General features: G+C 42.2%; 1 protein-coding gene across 5 annotated transcripts in view; it reads left to right on the top strand.

The window, feature by feature from the left end:
• SERPINB3 (serpin family B member 3) overlaps positions 1-18,051 on the top strand; it is an 81,253-nt gene extending 63,202 nt beyond the window's left edge. For all 5 annotated transcript variants that reach the window (XM_081253299.1, XM_081253295.1, XM_081253297.1 and 2 more), the window contains 8 exons: positions 8,137-8,320; positions 9,062-9,251; positions 9,886-9,945; positions 11,348-11,476; positions 11,792-11,909; positions 13,015-13,157; positions 13,459-13,614; positions 15,194-18,051. In XM_081253299.1, the coding sequence (XP_081109425.1) occupies positions 8,220-8,320; positions 9,062-9,251; positions 9,886-9,945; positions 11,348-11,476; positions 11,792-11,909; positions 13,015-13,157; positions 13,459-13,614; positions 15,194-15,604 (1,308 nt within the window). In that variant the 5' untranslated portion in view covers positions 8,137-8,219 and the 3' untranslated portion in view covers positions 15,605-18,051. The remainder of the gene's footprint in view (positions 1-8,136; positions 8,321-9,061; positions 9,252-9,885; positions 9,946-11,347; positions 11,477-11,791; positions 11,910-13,014; positions 13,158-13,458; positions 13,615-15,193) is intronic.
• The last annotated feature ends 1,249 nt before the right edge of the window (positions 18,052-19,300 follow it).

Raw genomic sequence — 19,300 nt, 5'->3', positions numbered from 1 at the left:
TTGCTGTTGATTTAGCTTCTAAGGGCCTTTTCAGTTCCAAGACTCTATGATTCTGGAGCCAGTGGTTATCTGAGTACCTGCTTCTCTGAGGTTATGGTACCAGCTATTTTTAATGCTATGAACCAGGCAAGAAGATCTGTATGTTGTTGAATCCTGAGATTCTCTAACCACCCCAGGTAGGAATGTCAGAAGATTGCTCTGTTGCCTAACTGGTTGCTTCACAGGAAGAGGCAAACTAGGATTCCACTCAAATGTGGAATCTAATTTTAAAAAATGATACAAATGTACTTATTTACAAAACAGAAACAGACTTACAGATATCGATGACAAACTTATGGTTACCAAAGGGGATACCTGGCGGGGGGGAAGGATATATCAGGAGCTTGGGATAAACATACACACACTACTATATATATAAGATAGATAACCAACAAGGACCTACTGTATAGCACAGGGAACTCTACTCAGTATTCTGTGATAACCTATATGAGAAAAGAATCTAAAAAAGAATGGATGTTTAAATAAATTAATAAGTTAAAATATTAGAAAAAAATGTCTCTGCTTCTAGCACTCTATTAGAGACCCATCACTTAGCCCACTACTAAGTCATAGAAAGTAACTAAGAACCCACTGCAGGAAGAGTGGATCACTGAAAAAGCCTACAGACATGATGGTCAAACATACTATGTAAACATCCCTTAATTCAAATTGAATCTTCAAGAAACATTCATCCAAATACAAGCAGCCCACGATCCATTATTCCTGTTTACTGCTAGCCTTGGCGCACAGAGAAAAATCTCTCTGCGTTCCAAAGATACAGTTATTCTACTGAAGCGTTAAGAGAGCCCCATAACAGAAGAGATAGGAGGAAATGTCATTTTACTGATAAGACGGGAAGTTACAGAATAAAATTTTAACTAAGGAATTTAATCAGACCTTTGTTAATATAAAATATCAATCAACCCAAATGTTAAATATCAATTACAATTAATTGGAGGGAAGATCTGTATGAATGGCGCTAGAGCTGGGAGATGGGAGAGAGGATGGTGCACAGAGCTGGGTGGGAAGGAAGAGACAGGTCATAAGCTGAGAGAAATACACTAGGGATCTCCCAGGCTGAAGCTCCTGCTGTGGATGGACGAGCCGGCAGACTATAGAGACAGTGTCTGTGGTCGATCCCTCAGAAAAGCTAAAGCCTGCACTTAGGGTGGCCATGTTACCCAGAAGGTCAGAGCTGGGGAGGAGAGCTGAAAATAAGATTCCAAGGAAGAGGAGTCAACAACTGACAAATCATTCAGCAAATTCACTGTAAAGACTGAAAAGGGGGCCATCAGGAGGCTATTAGGAAGTCACTGTTGGGCTTTAGCAGGAAACTTTAAGAAGTGTAATGGGGTTAGACTAGAGTGGGTACTGAAATGGATGAAGAATCTGCCCTCATCTGGGTAAGCCTCAGCCTGAAAGACAAACCCCAGACATTGTCAGTGTGTCTCAGGGTTTCTACAGACAAACGACATGAAACAGATGGCAACAGATGGCTCTCAAAGCTAATCATCTATCACAAATAGGTGTTATATCACACCCAGCAATGTTTCTACATTTCTCCAGCAAGCATGTCCCCTACATTCCCAGGATAACATTTCAATGATCAGTCTCCCATCTTTCCCATCCACAATGCACAAATGATAACCAGTCATCCTTTGCCAACGTATGTTTTTCTCCACCAGATACTATGTTTGAGGACCTATCCTTTCTGATACTTGAATATCTGGCTCATTTATGTTCACTGCTGTAGGATATTCCATTGTACAAAATTAGGGTATTTATTTCCTTTATTATTCTATTAATAAATGTCTAAGTTGTTTCTACTTCTTTTTTTATTATTTTTTTTATTTATGGCTGTGTTGGGTCTTCCTTTCTGTGCGAGGGCTTTCTCTAGTTGTGGCGAGCGGGGGCCACTCCTCATCGCGGTGCGCGGGCCTCTCACTATCGCGGCCTCTCGTTGCGGAGCACAGGCTCCAGACGCGCAGGCTCAGTAGTTGTGGCTCACGGGCCTAGCTGCTCCGCGGCATGTGGGATCCTCCCAGACCAGGGCTCGAACCCGTGTCCCCTGCATTAGCAGGCAGATTCTCAACCACTGCGTCACCAGGGAAGCCCTGTTTCTACTTCTTGCCACTGCCAACAGTACTGCAATTAACCCACAATACAGGTTTCCTTGAGTATATACAGGGTATATGTTTAACTAGAGAACTGCTGAATCTTAACCACATTCTGCCTAGTATTACCAAGTTACTTGTACTAAGAAATATTTGCATCAGCATTTTATCAGTAATTCTCTTCTACATCACACCAATCCTTAGTTTTTAAGAACTGTCAGCATTTCCGCTGTTAATCTCACTGTGTTGTATTAATTGCATTTTCCTGACCTAGAAGGATTAAGCATCTTACTACTGTAAACATATACATGTCTTTTAGGACTTATTTGTCAAGATCCATGAAAACTGTTTCTCAGATTTCTGCTGAATGACTTCCCCACGCCCATCATAACAAAGCAGCTGATCCCACAACTTGTCACAATAGCTATTAAGTACCACAGCCTCTGATGTCCCAACACCTGTCTTACACCTGCACTCCACGTCTTGCCTCCATCCCTGATAATCTGGTGCTACATGTGCCTTACACCAGTGCCCCATCTCCTCTCAGCACATTTCTTCTCAACATGGGACCAACCTGATCCCAAAAATTCCATCCCAAGATGTTTTTCCCAAAGCCATTTACTTACCGTAATAGTCAAGGCTCTAGCAGAAAACAAATGACACAGACAAATTGGGTAATTCAGGAAAGTTTCACAAAGAGACTATACAAAGTATGGTCAGGGCTAAGAGAAACCAAGAAAGGATGGTGAAGCATCCCAGGGCTAGCAACAGTGGGGGGACATTGCCACCCCTAGACGCACATGGCAAGGGCAGGAATGGTGACCAAAATCCAGAGAAAGTAGCTGTAGCTGCAGAAAAGCCGCCCGATAAGATCTGCGGCCTTTGGTAAAGAAATGCAGCCTTCGCTTGGCAACCTCACTGAGAGGAAGCCGGGTGACCGAGCGCCCTGCACTCACCCAGCTGCGGGTCTACTCTTGCTTCCTCCCACAGGCCAGATGCAAGGTTCCCTAGAGGAGAAGGACCCGGATTATGTCTCCCTACATCTCTGCCTCCTAGGGCCAGAGGAGGTTGAGCCAGTGAAGGGTGAAACTGGAGAAGCAAAATAAAATCCCCAGCACACCATATCCCATGTAATCAAATTCCTTCTGCCCTCTAGAATTTTCTGTCTCCATTGGTACTCTAGAGACAGGCATCAGCAACAATTAATATTGCTTTATATATAGGACATCTTCAAATAGAAATTAAACATTATGGATCTAATTTTTTAAGGGTCAAAAAAGTTTTTTTTCACAAAGGAGATTCAACTAGAATAGAGATGTAAAATGAAACAAGAATAAATTCAATTGTTGCCAATAAAATGAGAGTTTTCCAGTCGCTCAACACTGGAAGCCGTTGGGATGAAGTGGAAAACCTAAAAGGTGGAGAGGCAACAGATTACTTAGTGGATTAAGGAGTAACCTACAAGTTGGTAGGTGGGCACAAGGTGAAATACCTGGAGGGCTAGAAACTTAAAATAAGGCTTTGGGACAGGGAAGGAACAGTGGCTAGTAAAGGCAGTGGGAATAAAAGAAAGAGACCAGGTTTCCTGGCGTCATGGTGTGAAGATAGGGTAGTAAGGAGCTGTCCCTGAGAAAAGGTCACGGAACGTGAAGTCATGGGGAAAAGTCCTATTTCAGGTAAAGCAAGAAGGAACAGGAACAGTCCTACAAAAAAGGAGTGCCTGAACTCGTTTTTCTGGGTAGCAGAACAGGAGTGCCAAGGTGAAACAGCGTGGCAATTTATAAGAGATCAACAAGGAACAGCCTTGGATTTGATTGAAAGCATGGATTAGGATGACTGTCTTGGATGGAACTGGAAATGTGGGAATGGGGGAGGGGGGAGGTTTTATGAATTTGTCTCCGTCTTCCTTGATAAACCTACGTATGAGACCAATTCCCTAACTAGCATCTTTTTATATCTCACTGCAGTTGGTTCTCCTCTGAGAAAATTAAAGCAAAGTTTATTAACCCTATTCAGATGTTATTCAATGTGTACATATCTATATCTGTATCTGTAGAGAATATAGTCATTGGCAGATATCCTACTGTTGGATGCTTGAAGGATCTTCTCACCTAATCAGTTTGCCCGCAGACAGGCACATACTTGGTAAGAAAGAAGAAATAAAATGCCCCCTAGGATTTGCAACTGAATAATGCTGACAAATCTTCATGCCCTTCCCAAGGAAGTAAGGTTTAGGAAAACAGAAGCTAGTTCTTAATGAACAGATAAAGGTATTGGATAGCAAGATGGTGTCTGAAGGTGTGATTGCCTCTTGAATTTTAATGGGTTCCTGGATTCCTGGAACCAACGATGTTGATGTATCTTTAGAAAATCCCCAAAGGCATAAGTTAGAAATTACTGACTTGCAAAATCTTCTAATAATTGCCGAGGCTTCTGTGACACTGAATGACATCGGGGTGTCCTAACCTTGTCTATTACATGCCAGGAGCCCTTTTCAAAGATGGGGGAAAGAGTATGATATGGTTTCTATTTGAACTAGCCCAAGATCTCTGTAAATTTAACCAAACCCCTGGTCCTTGTCAGTTAGTGTCTTTTCCTCAAAGCCAAACTCTACATGAAAAATCTTGAAAGTTTATTCTCAGAGTTTAGTCCCGGTTGAAAGTTCCCTTGAAGACCAATTTATCCTACTTTGTCTCCCTATTTCTTCCTCCAGGCCCAGGCTGAGCTTCTTGCTTCTGTCTATGGGGGTCAGATCCCTTTCTCTTTTAGCTCAAAGAAACCCATCCTGTTCCTGCTCCAGGGACCTCCACTTTCTCTGAGACAGTGGTCTGTGATGCAACCTTGTGTTTGTCATTTTTCATCCTGGATCTTTTCTCTTCCCGTTTCCTTCTATTTTTGGACTTCGCTCCTATGTCCTCACTCAGCTCCACACAGTGTCAGTTCAGGGATCTTTGACCTACAGTATCACTCAGGGGTCACTGCACACATATCGACAGAGGAGCCCTAAGAGCAGCAGGGCTGGGGGCTGGGGGATCAGGCAGAATCATCTTGCAGGTTGAGAATCACAGATCTCCTCTTCCCTTCCCCTCGTGTCTCCATCTGCTGTACTTCTGGGACCTTGTTGCAGGTGAATCTTCCTGTGAATGAGCGACGTGCTGAGACTACAGACTCTGTTCCTGGCAGGTGTTAAAAAGAACCAAGGACAGTAACAAGTGCTGGAGACATGCAGAGAATCAGAACTGCACGCACATGTGCTGCCAACGTAGTCTGGTGGGGATATAAATGGTGCAGCTTCTGGGGAAGGCAGTCTGGCAGTTCTTCTAAATCAAACATAGACTTGCCATTGTTCCCAGGGTTTCACTCGTAGGTAAATGCCTGAGAAATTAAAACACACGTCCACACTGAAATTTCTGCATGAGAGTTCATGTTGGCATTATTCACAATAATACACAAAACCCAAATGTACATCCACCCGTGAATGGATTTTTTTAAAGTGGTATTTCATACGATGGTGCATAATATAGTCATATAAAGAAATGCACCATTTTATACTACAACATGGATGAACCTTGAGAATATTATACTGAGTCAAAGGAGCCTGATAGAAAAGGCCACATTCTGTGCAATCCCATTTATGTGAAATATCCAGAATAAACAAATAGAAACAAGAAGTAGATTAGTGGTTTCCAAAAACCGGGGGGAAGAAAGAACTATATAGGGAGCTTCTCTGGGGAGAAATGAAATTATTCTGGAAAAGATCATGGTGATGGTTGCACAACCTTGTCACTGGCCTAAAATCCAATGACTTATACATTTTTTAAAGATGAAACTTACGGGCTTCCCTGGTGGCGCAGTGGTTGAGAGTCCGCCTGCCGATGCAGGGGACACGGGTTCGTGCCCCGGTCTGGGAGGATCCCACATGCCGCGGAGCGGTTGGGCCCGTGAGCCATGGCCTTTGGGCCTGCGCGTCCGGAGCCTGTGCTCCGCAACGGGAGAGGCCACAACAGTGAGAGGCCCGCATACAGCAAAAAAAAAAAAAAAAAAAAAAAAAAAAAAAAGATGAAACTTACACTACAGACATTTCTTAGGATCTACGGGGGACTGATTCAAGGACACCCCAAGGATTCCCAAATACAGGAATGCTCAAGTACCTTATATAAAATGGCACATAACCTACATACATTCTCTTTACACTTTAAATCATCCCTCGATTTCTTATAATACCTAGTACAATGTAAAGGCTACGTAAAGGGTCGTAAACACAGTAAAATAGTTGCTGGTGTGGGGCAAATTTAAGGATTGTTTTTTGGAACTTCCTGCAATTTTTTCCAAATATTTTCCATCTGGTTGACTGACTCTGTGGGTGCAGAACCCATGGATATGGAAGGCTGACTGTATGTGAGTGATATCTCTGTTGGAAAGTTGGTCCACAGTACAAACATCCCACACCTGTGGTAGGGGAGATAGATATTGGGCTAGATACCCTGGAAATGCATCTCCCCCCTGACAGCCATGCCACAGGGAACAGTGTCCTCTGGAGAAAAACACTTTCTTTTCTCCATCTTCTTTTCCCCTCTCAAAGTGATTCATTTCTACTAAATTCCAGCTGGATAGAGCAGTGTGAGGGAATGGAGAGTGAGCACAATTTGACACTCTCTCTGAGTCACACCCACAGAGGAAAACACCCCAATCCCATTCCCCACTCAGTGCTCCTGGTGGTCTCTGGATGGAGCCCTAAAAGAGTACCTGAACCCCAGCCTTCCCTCCTAGTGACTGAGGGGCCCACACAGGAGCATTTGGGGTACCCATTCCCACCACCTCACATTTTGTGGGAGGACATTATCTCTTTTGAAAGTTCAGAAGAAACGATTCTTTTCATTTCAACACAAGGAGTTATGTCACTACAAGACCAGAGTCTGTCAACAGACTACCCTGTGGGGAGTGGATACACACACAGCTTCCTGAACCAGCTACCTGCCTGGATACCTCACCTGTGCAGTTCACTAACTTAGGAACCTGGGCTTCTGTTCAGCCACTCTGTGCCCCATTTCTGTCATCGGTGAAATGGGGAAAACAAAGGGATCTGCCTGAATAAGGTGTTAAAGGGGGAAATGAGTGAATACATAACCCCCTCAGTGAAAGTCAACAATTTTTAATATTATTCTGCTATGAGAATGCCGTGCCCCTGAAGAGAGTACAGCGCCGATGATAAGAGACTTAACCATGGCATTCAAAAGAACACTTTTTCCTGCTTTTTCCTCACAGGCATTTGACACTGTTTTCAAGACCACGAATTTGAAGATGGCGTAACGAATAGCAGGCTAACCAAGAAATGTCATAATTCTAGAGTTCAAACAGTTTATTTTCCTGATACATCTTTGTACAAAAAAATGGAATACTGCCACCAAAATGGCCCCTGTTTGGATCCATTGTCCTTCTCACTGAGAGCTGATTACAGTGCAGGGAAGTGAGCTTCCCACGGACCTTACAAGTCATTGGCCATCTGGGATTGGCTGCAAGGGGCATGGGGGTCACAGGGAGGACCACAGCCAAGGTCCAGCCTTTAAGGGAAGGCAAATGATGCCTGTTCTCCACCTACTGCTGAGACACTTCGCCAGTATCTCTTAAGCTGAGAATTGGCACTATTTTCCTGGTTATACAGAATAATTCTTAAGGAAATGGTCAGGTTGGAGAAGCCCTTTCAGAACATAAAATAGAAAATGTAAGCTTTTTAATTGTTGGTGTTGGAAGTTGTCTTAAAGACAATTCAACATGTAAGACAAGAAAGATATTTTAAGGGTTATTTCTGGTTGGGCACAGTAGCTCGGGGCATGTGAAGAAGTTAGAATTTAACTTTATTCTCCTTGGTGCTAGAAAGGCACCTACATGCATTTCATATGAGCCAGTGATTGCAGGTCACGATTTCTTCTCCAGGTGAAAAGGACGTACGAGAATAAAACAATAATCTTGCCTTTCCTCGTAGAGACTTCATGCTCATGAAGCTGATGAGTAGCCTGGTGAAGAAATCAGAAGCTGCTTTACTTGAAATACCAGCTGCTGTGAAGGATGGGAGGCGGCAAGAGAGAGCTATATAGTCCAGACCTGACGATTCATGGCACATCAGCTCACAGGTTGTCTGCCCACCTCTGCTTCCTCCAGGCTCACAGGTAAGTGCTTCCAGAAGCTCTGCTTGACTACATGAATCCTTCCTGAAAATAATATCAATGATGTTTGTTACATCATTTATCTAATTTGTTCTGTCTGATTGTATTTTATTCTTTAGCCAGGGCAAAAGTAAAACAATTTTTCATCTCCTTTAATCTTTAGGTAATTTATTTATTTCCAAAAACCAAATGTTCCCTTAGGAGGAAGTGTGATTGGGGGGGTAGGATGTCCAGTACCCACAGATGCCTCAAGAAAAAGGCATAAGAGGTGCCTCATGAGAATGGTGGGATGTTACACATCAATCTTTGTCTTGGATCTGTTATAATGCATTTTCTACCCAGTCTTAGTACAGCCAGTAAGGAAGAAAAGATAACGATATTCTATTAGTTTTCACAAACGTTTTCTTTTCCTTTTTTTTTTTTTTTTGCCACACCACACGGCATGTGGGATCTTAGTTCCTTGACCAGGGATCGAACCTGCACCATCCTGCATGGGAAGTGCAGAGTCTTAACCACATTGCCAGGGAAGTCCCCACAAAAGTTTTCTTTAAATACTATTTCGATAGTCTTCTAATTATGAAGTATATACATGTACATTGAAAAAAGCTTTAAAAGCAAAAGGAAGGAAGCTATAGTTTTCAGAATCCCACAACCCACATATAAGGCATTTTTAATGAAAATTTTATTACAGACTAACCTCCCCTTCAGTAAACTCATTATAAAATAAATTTGATGCTTCTCCAGGAGTTCCAGACTACACCGAGCCACCATGAGTTCACTCGGTGAAGCAATCATCCACTTTGCAGTCGACCTGTTCCAACAGATCAGACAATCAGAGAAGGAAAATATCTTCTTTTCCCCTTTGAGTATCATGTCAGCCTTAGCCATGACTTCCTTGGGGGCCCAAGGACACACCGCATCAGAAATCCTGAAGGTGAGTCGCAGCTTCCTTTACATTTACCAGTTTGTCCTGGTTTCTCTGTTGGCTTCTGTGCAGATGATCACCGATCTGGCTGTTCCCAGGGGTAGCACAGGAAGCTGCAAGCCTCCCCAGGACTGGGTGGGCACAGAGCTGTGGGAGCATATGCTCTCCCCCAGCGCTCCGCCCCATCTCTTCCCTGTGTCTAGACTTCCTTTGGGAACTGGGATGAACCCTATAACTGCCCAATGACCACAGGTGAGGCTTTAAATGGTAGAGTTCAGGTAGAAGTGGTGCGTTGGCTAAAATCCATGGGAGACATCTTTACATGTTTCCTCAGCAATGAATGAAAAATGAATCAGGATTCTTTGAACTGGCTGGTGATCAACCAGCTTTGTGTTTTTCACACGCAGGTTGTGTTTTTCAAGGAGCAAATGCTTGCACGGAACATTTCTTTGTTCTTTTTCTTTCTTTATTTTTGGGTTTTTTTTTTTTTTTTGATTTGGCATTTTGTTTTGTTTGTTTGGATTCTTTCTTTCCTTCCTTCCTTCTTTCTTTCTCCCTTCCTTCCTTCTTTTCTTTCTTTTCTATTTACTCTGGGGTACATAGATCTCTAAAGTCTCCTTGTCCCACTCCCCGTCTCCTCCAGGTCCTGCACTCAAATGAAAACGCAGAGGACACAATAGGAGGAGGAGCTACAAGAGATCCCGTGAGTCACAGAGCATTGGATCTAGAAGGACATCACATATCCAAGAGGGTCGGAGTTTAAACTGGGAATTTCAGATAAACAGGGAAAAGCCAATTTTTAGGGGCCATCTTAAGCAAAATAGATTGGACAGAGTTGTTTCTCATATCATCTTATGTACTTATTTATTTTATGTATTTGTTTTCTTGAAAGAAGAGTAGCATGTTCTTAAGAGCAAGGGTTCTGAAACCCAAAGGAGCTTCAAACTGAAGAATGTTTTTTTTTGCCATGCCACGCAGCTGGCAGGATCTCCCTTCCCCGGCCAGGGCTTGAACACGGGCCACGGCAATGAAAGTCTGGAATCCTAACTACCAGGCCACCAGGGAACTCAGGAGCTTCAAATTGTGCTCTTCTGTTCAGGAATGGAGAACGTGGCAAAATACAACTGCTCTGAGCCACAATTTGACTTCATACAAATTAACTAGGAGCAACAAAAAGTCTGCTACAAGACATGCAACTACATGTAAAACAGGACAACAGTGCCTGGATGACAGAAACCCCCATAAACTTTATGTATTATTATTATTATTATTATTATTATATAGAATAATAATAATTATAGTCATCACAATATGTTGCTAAAATTATATAATTTTAATTAATCCCTAAATTAGATTAAGAGCAATAAACATATGATCAACTATATTTTGGAAAATGCTTGAATGAGAATTATGGTTGGTAGCCTAAATAGTCCTAAACTCTTAGTTAGCAAGTGGAAGGTTCTGGTTGAGATACGCGTGAGTTGAAAAATTGGCTCTGTCTCCTCGGAGAAGTTTCTTAGTTCTCTGAACTCTCTTGTTTTCATGTCAACTGAACTAAAGACTTAGAGATGCTGATGTACAGCTGTGAGCAGTGTACCAGAGACACACTGCTCCTACTTCAGAGTGACTGGCATAATGAACAGCCAAAGAGCACAATCAAGGGGTCTTAGAGAGTAATCCCTCCAAGGAGTAAAACAGGGCTTCATGTCATAACATAGGGCAATGTACAAATTTCATGTTCTCATACAGTTGATGACTGTTAGAGATGCACTATGGTTCTAGCTCTCAAGGAGTTTAAGTTTTAGCTGGTCCCTAAACATTTGAGACAATTAAAACACAATCCAATAGTGGAATGGTGCTGCATCTCTAGTTCAAAAGAGAAAAGACTGGATGGAGTGTGTTAGAGCAGGAAGGAAGAATTACCTGGAAGATTGAATGTAAGGATTATGAAGAGTATTTCTGGTAAAATACATCATATATGGGGGGATAGCAACAAATGTCATCCGTGGGGATACCAAACTCTAGGTACAGAGCTCACAGACCTGTGGGGGTGTAGTATTTACATACAATGAGAATCCAATTAGCTCACTTTCTGGTGTTTGAAGGTTGAAAAGCCAGGAGATATGCATCATCAATTTCAAAACCTTCTGACTGAGTTCAAGAAACCCACTGATGCCTATGAGCTGAACATAGCCAACAGGCTCTATGGAGCAAAGCCTCTTCTGTTTCTTCAGGTAAGTTTCATGGCCTGTCACACCTTTGGTCTGCATCCTGGGTCCTCTCATCCCATCTCCTAATGGGGGAGGGGGAGGCAGAGGAGCCTGGCTGACCCACATGGGGAGCATTTGCCCTGGGGGCATTCAGCTCCTGGACCGCAACGCCCCCCCACTGGAGTGTCCCAGAGCCTGACAACCCACCAGGTAAGTGGGCGTAAGGATTGTTTCAGGTACTCTGTTTGGTCATCACTGAACACAGTTAAATCTGGGAATACCTACATAGTTACTGATAAATTACTCTTAATCCCTCCTTTCTTCCTGCCCATGTCATAGGCATACATGGATAATATTGAGAAATTTTACCTAGCCAGTGTGGAATCTGCTGATTTTGTCAGTGCCGCAGAAGAAAGTCGGAAGATGATTAATTCCTGGGTGGAAAGCCAAACTAATGGTAGGTTATGAGAGAGAGTCACTCCTTAAAAATCACTGTAGAGTCCCCGCTGTGTGTGAACGCTGTGCTGGACCCTGCATAGGGTGCCAGGAGCCAGGGTGAGATGAGATTGCAGAGGATGGAGGAGGGCACTGCAGAGGGTGGAATGGTCCACGTCAGTGTGGAGAGAAACAAGGGGAGCCCAGGAGGGATCCCAGGACCAGCTACCTGGAAACTCAGCTGAGTCTGTGGATGACAGTATCTCTACGGATCCCAACTCTCTGCTCAAACTTCAGGTTGATTCGCATTTTATCTTTAAAATAGAGGCTTAACGTCTGGATTATGATCCCTAAGAGATAATATTAAAAGGGTTCCCTTATCCTTTGTCAACTGGGAAACGAGCCGCTCTCCTGCAACCCACCCGTCTTGCCACCTGCAGCAGAAGCTGCCTGACCACTTCCGCATCCCCGCATCCTGCAGGGATGGTCACAGTCGTCCTCCCCAACCACGGAAGGCGGCTGGATGATGTCTCCATTCTATGAATCATATCCTACCTCCCATCCTAAATACAGGCCAAACCTACAGCAACTCAGCGTGGCAAATGAAGACAAAGACACCCCGGGAAATGGTGTCTGAGTACATGTTTTCGATTTTAGCGCTCATGTCATTTGTCCTAAAGAACATTCAGGCCCATTTCCTCTGAGTAGTGAGTTCAAGTTTGAAAAAACAGAAAGCAAAGAAGAAAGTGAAGAAGAAAAGAACAGAAGGAAGGGTGGAGGAAATGGGAGGGTGGGGGTTATTGAGGGGACAGGGAGGGTGGTAGGGAGGGAGGGAGAAAACTGACCCGTGGAAAGATCAGCTGAAATCAGTTCATCAGAATTCAGTGTGAGATGACTGATGTCACCACAGAGGCCAAACACGTTGCCAGTCAGAAAAGGGGTGTCTGCATGAGGGCGACTCCATCAGGCTGGTGCCATGAGGAAAGCTTCACCTTGTGAACAATCGGGCACAGAGTCCCTAATGTGATTTGTGTGAATATTTAATCATCAGTTGTAACTTTCAAAGCATCTTCCAGACAAACCACTTGTGCCTTTCATGACAAACCTTTGATTTTCTTTCTTTGCAGAAAAAATCAAGGATCTCTTTCCCGAAGGCACTCTTGGTAGCATGACCATTCTGGTTCTGGTGAACGCAGTCTATTTCAAAGGGCAGTGGTGCCAGAAATTTAAGAAAGAAAATACTGGGGAGGAAAAATTTTGGCTGAACAAGGTATTGTCTATAAATTATGTATATAACATAACATAGCTACACATTCACTGTGAAATTTAAATACCTAGTGATTAATATATAGCTGCTGCAGGTAGAAGATAGAATTTGTCAAGGTTTATTTTCTTGTCTTTTTTTTTTTTAACTTTATTTAGTTGGGATTCCTTGAAGAAACTCTTGTCTCTCATCCACAGATTTCCGAGATTATCTCATAGAAGGAGGATGTATTTGGTGTTACAATAATATTATCTTTCTTTTTGAGTTATGCTCACTTAGCATTTTTTGCCACATGAATTTATTGCAGGATACAAGCAAATCTGTGCAGATGATGAAACAAACCGATCATTTCAATTTCACATCACTGGAGGACATGCAAGTCAAGATCCTGGAAATACCGTACAAAGGCCAAGAGCTAAGCATGATGGTGCTGCTGCCCAATGAAGTAGATGGTCTGCAGAAGGTAAAAGCTGGTACCTCCAATGCTGCCTACTATTGCTTAAATTTCTAGTGAGACACTGCTCGTATGGGCTGCTCATAGACTGGTGCTAGTGGCTGGCAGAGCTCAAGCACGCAACAAAAAAATAAAATCAATACCTTAGGCATCACAGTACGATACAAATAGCGCATCTGTACATCACAGGTCACATTAACATTCTGATGAAACTATGGAATGTCAGTTCACAAAAAATATATACCTAGATACACACATAACTATTTTGCAGCCATACGAACCTCTGATATATTCCAGTCCACTCATCTGAAGACAAGGAAGTTAACACTCATACATAGGTGACACATAGAAATATTTGCAAGTTCACTCCCAAGTAAAATAAGGAAATTAAAAAAACAAAGCAGTTACATATTGCCCACTAATTCGCAGTGCTTTTGTAGACGGTGGACAAATAGATTTATCGTGATGCCCACTTTTAAATTTTGAAGTATTTGGTCCCTAAGTGCTCAAAATGGACAAAAGGCTCATTCAGAGCCTCATTGCTAAGATTTCAAAAAACGGGAGGATTATAGAATTTTCCTGTTAGCATTGTTATAATAAAGTTAATATGTAAAAATATCAATAACAATATCTGGCATAAAAGGACATTCCATAAAAGGCCATAAGCAAGTACTATAATAGTCGATGCAGAAGCAGGAGTAAACTTGCCACACTCAAAATACATATCTTGTAACACTGGAAACTGGAGATCCTTAGGGAAAGCAATATGGCAATAAGTAAACTTAAGAAGAGTCATCCGAATATTTCTGCTTCAGCCCTAAATTCCCCATTATCAATGACATTGGGAATCTCAGTCCTAGGATTTTATCCTATAACAACAAGTCTAAACAAGGGAAAAGCTTTTGGACAGAAGTGGCTCAAAATAATGAAAAATTTTAAATGAGGAAAAATGGTACATGTTTGTATTACCTTAGGTTAGGGACTGACATGCAGAGAATGCTTAAAAGATATTAAGTAAAGATATATATACTGAATATCAATTTAATGGTAGTATCATGTAACAGTGTAAACTTGATTAGAGAAACATATATCTATACAGGAAAAGTTTACAAATAAATGAAGCAAGAACAAGGAATAAAAGTAGGCTATATGCTGTAAATGCACTATGTAAAAATTTATGGACAAAAGAACATTGACAAGAGGTATTTGAAAGTGAAGCACGGAATAGAGAACGAGCCTAAGAAGTGGATCGCTCATCTTCTACAAATAATTTTATTTAACCATTCTGTTGCATATATGTGTGCATATATATATACATTTGTATAGATATTTATACATATGCATATATTATTAATGTGTACATATATATATATAAATAGCAAAGTCATGAAAATATAAGAACATTTATTTGATTATATAATATATATTCAGGACTCTGTTATTTTTACCTCCTCAGATAAAACCATATCAACTGAATCTCCTGTATTTATGTTTACTGTTAAAGGATTTCCACGTTTCAATCCAATGTTAAGGGGGGCTCCGTGTCCACTGACAATCTTACCAGTTGTTCCTTTTTCCATTGTTATAGCTTGAAGATCAACTCACTGCTGAGAAGTTAATAGAGTGGACGAGCCCACAGAATATGAAGGAGTTACAAGTGGATTTATACCTACCTCGGTTCAAAGTGGAGGAGAGCTATTCCCTCAAGCCCACGCTGATAGCCCTGGGGATGGTGGACGCCTTCAGTCCGGGGAAAGCCGACTTCTCAGGCATGACCGGGGGACAAGGTCCGGTGTTGTCAAAAGTCCTCCACAAGTCCTTCGTGGAGGTGAATGAGGAGGGCACGGAGGCTGCAGCTTCGACTGGAGTAGAAGTTCGTTTAACATCAAGACCAACTACAGACAGTTTCCGTTGTGACCACCCTTTCCTGTTCTTCATCAAGCACAACAAGACCAACAGCCTCCTCTTCTATGGCAGAGTCTCTTCCCCTGAGATGTGATTAGCCAGCAGCTACACTTGGGGGACATTCACAGAGCTGTTCCTGAACCTTGATTGCTGGAAGTAACAGGTTGTCTTTGATTCATTTTCCTTTCCAAACTCATAGTCATCACTAAGAATGTGTTGGTTGAAATACCATGTCTGTCTGTTTCTCTTTTTCTACAAACCCATGTAAACCTACTGTATCTCCCCATGGTAACTCCCATGTGGACAAAATGTTCAAGATATGATAAAAGGATATTTCAACACTCTATCTTCACCTGAATTTGAAATAACATAGCTGCTGTTTCAAACATCGTATCTACTATTCAAACCTACTCACCTAGACACCCACATTTATTTGAATTTAAGTGATCTGTGGAACGCTTACATGCCAAAAATTTTTCCTCTTATAAAATACATTATCAATAATATAGTACTTATTCATACTACCTGTTGCTTTTCCTTTTTTTGCTTTCTTTCTTTTCAACAAAGTGCAAGTGGCCTGCCACACATAGGAGAGATAATTCGTAAATATAATAATTTATAAAAAGAAAAATTCAAAAAAAGTGTAGAGCATGATAAGGCTGAAGTGGTGGACTGGTACCAGAACATGAAAGGCTTTGAGTCCACGTTAGGAACTTTGTATTTTATCTCTAAATAAATGAAAAGACATTGTAGGTTTGTAACGAAAGTGGGGTCCGGCTGCTCACTGCTCAAAATCCAATAAAGAGGCCAGGCTGGTGGAAAGGAAAGTTTGCTTTATTTTGGATGCTGGCAACCAGCAGGGGAGGGCAGACCCCTGTCCAAAGGCCAACTCCCGCCCTGACAATCGGGGCAAGAGCTTTTATACACAGAGGGAAGGGGCTACATGCAGAAACAGCTCTGATGACAGTCAGCTCTGACAGTCATCGTGAAATTGGTCATGTGGTGGTCTGACCTGTGTCATCTTGATTGTTTTAAGTACAGTTAGTCTGCAGTTCCAGGGCTGGGTTTTTCCCATTTCCTTGAGGCCAGTTCTCAGAATTGTGGCAGCTTATGTCATGGCTACAGTCCGGTCACCATGTAGTTAACTTCTTCCACCCGGTGTGGGTTTCAGTATCTACAATACAGCTCACAGGATACAGCTCAGAATATTATCTACAGCCCTTGAGAAGGAAATAAAAGTCCTTGACTTTGCTTAATGACTAAATTACTATCATTTGGTCTCCTTTGTTTTCCTTTGTTTCTGCATTTTCTCACTTCTCTGATTAAAGTTATTCTTTGGCTAAAGTTATTTCCACAGACAAAAAGCAGGCTGAGGACATGGGGGGAAGGACCATAGGGTCCTGCTTCATTTCAGGTTTTGTTTGTTTTCCAAAGCGGGGATAGAGATCATATCTGCCACTTTAAAATATATATCTGGTTATTATGTTGTAAATGGATGAGAGGAAAGAACAGCATGGATATAGTGAAATTACTAGTAAACCATTAGAATGTCAAGAGTGGAACTGAGATAAATACTTGGGGAGTAAAATTTGCCACTCCAAAATGTGTCTTTTTGGCGTGAGGATTAATTTAGGCTAATAATTTTTAAGAAACAGAGGACCCAGGAAGACCCAGGAAGTCTTTCTTTTTATCTCCCACTTAGCTGCCTAAAGAGTTTAGATTAAGGGCCTGTTCCCACAAGAGAGCTATCACCAGAGATACCTGCAGAGAATATGGGCGAGAAGTGGTTGGGAAGCTCGGCAGGGCCTGGAGATCAGTCCCCTCTGTGCCCCATAGTCTCCGCCTGGCCCAGCAAACATGTTACCAAACATTTGCTTTTCCAACTCCATGTCAGTCGCATTTTTGAAGTCCCAAACCACTACACCCAACATCCTCTTTTGTCTTCTCTGAAGATGGTATTTAAGGTGAGGTTTGGGGCCATTTTGGCAAGTTTCTCAGTCTTCCTGGGTCTCTCCCGTGTATGGTGGAAAAAAGTTTCTTCCTCCCTCACAGATAGTTACGTGTGATAATTGTTTAGGAACTAAAATTCATAGAATTTTGGTAACACATTATATATGGCAGAAACGAGAGATAGAACCCAAGACCTATGATGAAGTTTCTGGCCTAACCAACTGGTTGGATGGAAGAAGATTTCATTTTGGAGAGAAGAGATGATCCTCGGCTTCAGTTTGCACTTTGTAAAATTCCTTTTGAGACATCCAGATGGAGTTGTCTAGTAAGCACTTGAATCCATGAGTCTTGAGCTCATCTGCAGGATACGATCTGGAGCTTGAAATTTGTTATGCTTGTTGGGGAAGGAAAAAAGTTTCCTCTACCCTCTATGTTCTTCTGGCTGTTCTAAGAATTAAATTGACAGAGACAGCTTAGCAGGAGAAAATCCAATATAATTACATACATAAGGGGACCCCATAGGAAAAATGAGACTCGAGGACAAATTAGTCATTTGAGGCTTATATGGCATCTGAGAGAAGGAAACGCATGTAGGGGGCTGGGACTTCAAAGGGGAGGGAAAGAGTTACAGGAAGATGGGGAAAAACAAATGTTTGGTAAACAAAAGTTTGCCACGCTATGCACAGACAATGGGACACAGAGAAGGCTTTGATCAAAAAGGCCTTGCCCCCCCTCACCTCCCACCCCTGTCTACTGTACCGGACTCATATTCATTGTACTTGTCTCTGACTATAGCTCTCTTCCTGGGATTGGCCCCCTATCTAAATGCTTTTGGCAGTTACGGGGGAGGATGTAAAAGCTCTTCCTGAGACTTTTGTTGCTTAAAAAAAAATTGTAAAATAATTTGTTCTCCCCTACATGCTCAACAGAAAATTTCCCAGTCCCAGGGGGACTTCCTTGGTGGTCCAGTGGTTAGGACTCTGTGCTTCCACTGCAGGGGAAATGGGTTTGATCCCTGGTCAGGGAAATAAGACCCTGCATGCCACGCAGCCACAAAAATAAGAAAACAAAAGGTTACTATATTTATTCAGTAACCCTAAAATTTTGTTTTGTTTTTTTTTAAACGGGTAGCTAAAGGCAGGAATGAGACCCTAGGGAGAGGGTGTAAAGTGATAAGAAAGGAGGGCCTAGAACTGACCTTGAAGTACATCAATATATAGAGGTCAGGTATGGACACTTTTTATTTTCTAAACATAGCTTTTCTTAGGGGACTGTACTCATTCCAAACCCTTCCCAGTCAGTACTTGATCCCAGCTGATTTCATAAACCATGAGTTCTGGAGGATGTGAACAAAGTTAAAATTTTCCTCAGCCAAACTCAGCAGCCCAGGAACACAGCAGAGGAAGTAGATGTTTCACCATTAAGTGTGAGACGTGGTCAAGGGAATTGTCAGACTGGCCAGAGAGTGGGTCACGTGAGTAAGCGATGCAGTGAACGGGTGGGAAGGGAAGGCAAGGCAGGGGGGCATTGCCTTGATGAACAGAGAAGCATTGGGGTACTTAATGAGGTTGAAGCAAAGAAATGATGGGAATGAGTTTCTGAGAAATACGAGAGGATCAAAATTTGGCCCAGGACCTGGGATTTTTCCTGTACTTTAAAATGGAAAATTGTAGGTAATAAATAAGATCAGAGTGCCACCACGTGTCTGAATTAATTTCTAATGATTCAATGAACTTGAAACTGGTATAGAGCTGTTTGGATTTTGGGGGGGGGGGGGCGTTTGAAGAATTGTTGGTTAGAATGCCTTTCAACTACTTGTAATTTTAGTTGGGTTTTCCAA

Source organism: Mesoplodon bidens (assembly GCF_964165515.1).
Source record: "Mesoplodon bidens genome assembly, chromosome: 13".
NCBI classification, from domain to species: domain Eukaryota; kingdom Metazoa; phylum Chordata; class Mammalia; order Artiodactyla; family Ziphiidae; genus Mesoplodon; species Mesoplodon bidens.
The sequence above is the reverse complement of the archived record's forward strand: the minus strand, read 5'-3'. Positions and strand labels throughout refer to the sequence as shown.